The sequence below is a fragment of the Myotis davidii genome, unplaced genomic scaffold (genome assembly GCF_000327345.1).
Source record: "Myotis davidii unplaced genomic scaffold, ASM32734v1 scaffold204, whole genome shotgun sequence".
Lineage (NCBI taxonomy): Eukaryota > Metazoa > Chordata > Mammalia > Chiroptera > Vespertilionidae > Myotis > Myotis davidii.
The window spans coordinates 3,514,718-3,519,769 of record NW_006299715.1 but is presented as its reverse complement, the minus strand read 5'-3'; the positions used below and the strand labels follow the sequence as shown (position 1 = coordinate 3,519,769).

At 45.1% G+C, this 5,052-nt stretch overlaps 1 protein-coding gene across 3 annotated transcripts in view; it reads right to left on the bottom strand.

The window, feature by feature from the left end:
- Nucleotides 1-238: 238 nt before the first annotated feature.
- BST1 (bone marrow stromal cell antigen 1) overlaps nt 239-5,052 on the bottom strand; it is an 18,554-nt gene continuing 13,740 nt past the window's right edge. For 2 of the 3 annotated variants that reach the window (XM_015571863.1, XM_015571864.1), the window contains 2 exons: nt 2,533-2,592; nt 239-620 (listed from right to left, as the gene is read on the bottom strand). In XM_015571863.1, the coding sequence (XP_015427349.1) occupies nt 605-620; nt 2,533-2,592 (76 nt within the window). In that variant the 3' untranslated portion in view covers nt 239-604. Of the gene's footprint in view, nt 621-704; nt 750-1,413; nt 1,451-2,532; nt 2,593-5,052 lie in introns of all 3 variants that reach the window. The other variant, XM_015571862.1, reaches the window with a different exon arrangement.

Below are 5,052 nucleotides of genomic sequence, written 5' to 3'. Positions count from 1 at the left end.
GCAGATGGAAAGAAATGAAAGGGAAATCTTCCTGCTAACACAAATGAAAATGACAATAAAGCACTATGTCTTACCTGTAAGTCTACCTAGAATTAGGTACAGGTACAGATTCAGACACAGATAATCCCCATGTTTTGTGGCAGCCTCAGTTTCCCAATATCCAGCACTGTGGCTATGCCAGCCCTTGCGGTTCTTCTCATGGTTGCAAAATGCCCTTTAGCAATAACCATCACAGAACTTGAGGGGGGAAAGTTTATTACTTATAGGACCCGGAAATTACCCAGCGTACCTGGGACAGAGTGAAGTTGTGGGTGGAGCAAGAACACACACAGGTCTGGGGTTCTGCTTTTACTCGGGTCATGGGTGAAGGCCTAGGGTTTTGGGGACTCAGTCTTTACTGGTGAATTTAAAACTTAAGAGAGGGGATTTAAAGCGAGAGCAAGTAGAAAAAACAGTGGCCTGAATGAGCAGTTATTGAATCAACCAAGATCTCTAAAACTCAGGAAACTCAAAGGGGACTGGACGCTGGCTCTTCAGTCCTGTGGCTGGTGGCTTGTTCACTGGAAACAGCCATTGTGGAAGTGGATGTTTCCGCAATCAAAGCTTAATCAGGCACTGAGCTACAAAAAAAAGAAAAAAGAAAAAAATCTGTCAGGATTCACATTTGGCAACGGGGGCGGGGGGCGGGGGGAAGGGGCACCCACCTTATACTTTGGTGGGTGTGTACGCATGTGCATCCTCTCGGAAACATCAACATTCAAACTACACACACGTCCATTGCAGGTGATCTGTCCCACACAAATGCTTTCACGAGAGCTCAAAGCATACACTCAAGGGTTGTACTTCAGCATTGTTTATAGCAACAAAACAACTATAACCTACAAATGAGTATGCCTATAACTAGACAGTAATTAATGGCAGAGTGGCCCTCCTACAGACCACTCTGTAGCCACTGAAAAACCAAGTCAGAGAGCGTGACCAGACGTGGAAGGACCCCCTTCCACTGCTGAGTGAAAAAAGCCCACAGAATAGTATGTCTGGAATGATTGCTTTTTGTACAGAAACAAAGGCAAAAAAAGGAAATAAGACCAAACCAAAACCAAAGAAGCAAACTTACATCTGCATCTGTAACACATGTGTGGGCCTGAGCATTGAGGACATACGGCAAGAGATGAACCAAAAATGCTAAAGGAAATTACTCTGAGGAAATGGAGCAGAGGGAAAAGATATCCTCTTCTTCATGGTTGGTGACAACTAAATATGGGGAACAATCTAAATGCTCACCTGTGGGTAAGGGGTTAAGTAAGTCGTGATACATACGTACCACAAAACACCACAGACCTGTTCAAAAAGGTGGGGCAGCTTCATCCATAGATATGAAAGTAGCACCAGATACAGAAAAGGATCCCATGTTGCCGGGAGCTGGTCCATCCTTGCTGTTTCAAGGGACCTGGCATATATGGCATACTGTTCTTAATATATTTGCTCGCCTTCTTGGCACTATGTGTTTTTAACCAAGGTCACCTCTCCGAGAAAGGTTGTTTCCCCAGGTAGAGATTTTCCCCTGAAGATAGGGAGGGAATAAAACCCCTTCACTAAGTACAGAACTTAGAAGACAGAACCTACACAGAACCTAGAACTTCGCTGGAGAGAACATGGCAAAAGATCCTGGACTGAACCTGACTACAGAAATTGGCAAGAGAACCCGGCTACAGAACCTGGCGACCGAACCTGGCTGGAGAACCTAACCCGAACCTGGCTGGAGAACCTAGCGAGAGAACATGGCCACAGAACCTGGCTGGAGATCCTAACCAGAACTTCGCTGGAGATCCTGACTAGAACTTGGCTAGAGATCCTGCCTAGGCTGCTGATCAACTGAACGCTGTCTCCGTGTCATTCCTTCTTCGCCGACTCTGTCCACACCTTTGGGGACCCCTGGACCCGCTGGGGCTGGACCCTGGCACCATGTGTACTATCATTTATATGCACAGTATAAGAGAAATATGCCTGTGTGTGTGTGTGTGTGTGTGTGTGTGTGTGTTGTTACAAGCACAGAATATTTTAGGATACACAAGAAATTAGAACTAGTGGCAAAATAGTCTTGAATGTGAACTTTAATTGAAAAAAATAGAAAAATAGAAGTAGTGGCTGCCTCTGGGTAAGGGAATTGGATGGCTAGGAATAGAGGAAGGAAAATTGTTCTCTTTCTCAACTTTTTTATACTATGAATTTCAAACCATGTATATGCGTTACCTTTCCCCAAAAAATGTATGTAATTTTATAACATATTAGGAATAAGAAATCATTTTAAAAGGTCCTCCTAGAATTTCGCTGCACCGGGGCAGGCTCAGCTCTGCAGTGCATGGTGGGAGTTAGGCTCAGCCAGGTCATACCTGCACCAGGCCAAAGAAGTGCAAACCTGACTCTGCAGTTGGCATTTAGCAACTCATATTGCAATTCATCCGTGTTCTATAGAGTAAGGATTGCTTCCCCCTGGGGAAGCAATGAGGTCGGGTTAGGACATTTACTTACGAAGTTAAGGCACAGTCAGGATGCATGCTGTGGTCCACACACATTAAGAGCTTCACCGGCCTATAGAATGAAAAGATTTAAGGATTAGTTTTTGTTTGTTTAATTCCTTTTATTGTTTGAAGTATTACATGAGTCTCCTTTTTCCCCCATTGACCTCTCTCTAGCAAGGATTGTTTAAATGGCTTTCAATCATCAAATGTTTGTGGTGTTCCTGCAAAATCCTAGGGACATAAAGTCTCTGATCTGTGAAGAACACAGTTTCTTTTAAAAAATATTAGCCAAGCCGAAACCGGTCTGGCTCAGTGGATAGAGCATCGGCCTGCGGACTAAAGGGTCCCAGGTTCGATTCCGGTCAAGGGCATGTACCTGGGTTGCAGGCACATCCCCAGTAGGAGATGTGCAGGAGGCAGCTGATCGATGTTTCTCTCTCATTGATGTTTCTAACTATCTCTCTCCCTTCCTCTCTGTAAAAAATCAATAAAATATATTTTAAAAAAAATATTAGCCAGCATTATGTACCGAGAATTACATATATTAATTACATCAATTATATCATTGAATCCTCACAACAATGACATAGAACTGGTACTATTATCATCTCCAGTTTACAGTGGAGAAAGCTGTCCACAGGACTTGCCCACATGCTCACAGTAGCAAGTCGGGGAGCTGAACTTGAACCTTGCAGGCTCACTCTGGGGCCCAAGCATGGATTCACTTCTGCATGGATGTGCTATTTTACTGGGGGAAAACTGTCAATGAGGGCAGAAGGTTGGACTTGAAGCACATGGATGATGGCTGTTGTCCAGGCTTCAGCAAAGCAAGCTAAATTACTCTGCACCATGGAAGGGGAAGATGTGGGATCCCCGGGCAGCTGGGAGGGAAGGGAAACAGCGCTCAACAGAGGAGCAAGGCAGAGGTGGCACACTGGACATTAGACAGGAGGCAGCCCCAATAGAGGCTCTCTCATGGCAGGGTGACTGGAGGGGACTTCGGGTGAACAGGAAATACATTGTTCACTCTATGACATGCTACATGACCCCTCCAGAGGACATGTCCACTTTTCAGTAAAGTCTATACAACACAGCTATTTTTTATAAAATAGTTATTGTGTTGTGCCCTCCAAAACTCATGGAGTTGTACTAAGTCTGGTTCAGTACAGTGCTAAGCAGAAACCAACCAGGAGGCAAGACGGGGTATGCAAAGATAAGACCTTGCCAAAATTTGCAAGAGGCTACGTCACCCACATTTTGAGGGGCAGGAGTTCTCACTTACAAGAAGCTTAGAGTTTGATTCGTTAATCTCTGTCATTTAAATTTTCTGTTAACTCCTCTATGCTCCCAGGAGCAACACAAAGACCACCTGGACACTGACGGAGCTCATGGGCAGTAAAGAAATGAGAGCTGGGCCAGGCTTCAAGTCTACAGCCCTGAGGCCAGCTTAGGTGGGGACCTAAAAGGGGAAATAAAAACAGGCTGAGACCCTGAGGGCAGTTGTCAGCCAGGAAGGAGAACTTGGACTCTGGCTGGGCCTCCCACCTGGATCAATGACTTAAAATAAGACAGCCTCCTCTGACGTTCCTGAACCAAAGCAAAGTGGCCATGAATGTGAAATTTTTAGCCACAATTTTCTCCACCCTTGAGCTGTTTTAAAGTAAGAAATAATTTGTACAAAATTTACTAAAATTTGGTGCATGAAGAAAGAAGAGTCCTACAGTAGGAAGAAAGGAAGAGCACACTTCAAGGCCACACAATGCTGGATTCAAAACTCAGGTCTGTCTGCCACTGAATGGTGACCTTGGGAAACTTACTTAACCTCTCTGATCCTTACTCTGCACATCCATAAAATGGGGCTATTTGTATAAAGCTTTAAAACAGACAAAACCAACCCATGACCTTGCTCATTTAGAGAGATACAGAAAGGGAAGCCAGGGAAGGCACTGGGGTCCCAGTTTCATTCTGTTTCTTGGTCTGAGTGCTGGTTACATGTGTATGTTGAACTTGTGAAAATTCATTCAACTGGATGTCTATGGTTTGTGCATTTTTCTCTATATATGTTATATTTCTTTAAAAAAAGATTATTAGCTTTCACATGCCTTTGGGTGGTAATAACAGCTGACTGTTGAGCTTACTGAAAGCATTAACAACAATAGATGAATAAAATGGACAACTTCGAGCTGTGAGTTTAAGAGAACAGCTTTGAGGGACTCATTTTCCTGGGGAGGCAGGGGTTGGGGGAGATCCACACTTCCAGGGGCTTCGCTCAAACGGGAAGATTACCCAGCCCCTGGCGTCCTTGAGAAGGCGGAGGGTGGCAGAGCCAGCTGGACAGCTGTGGGCACTGGAGGAAATGCAGAGGTAGCTGGCACCCTGCCACACCCTCAGACGTCGGGGAGAGCCACTAAGCCTTGAAGTGCTGGACTCCAGTCTCCAGGAACCAAGCAGGGAGCAGACATATGTGAGGAATTCCCAGTTGAAGGCAGGGCTTCCCACTCTCCCAGGCTTTGAGCCAAACATCTACATT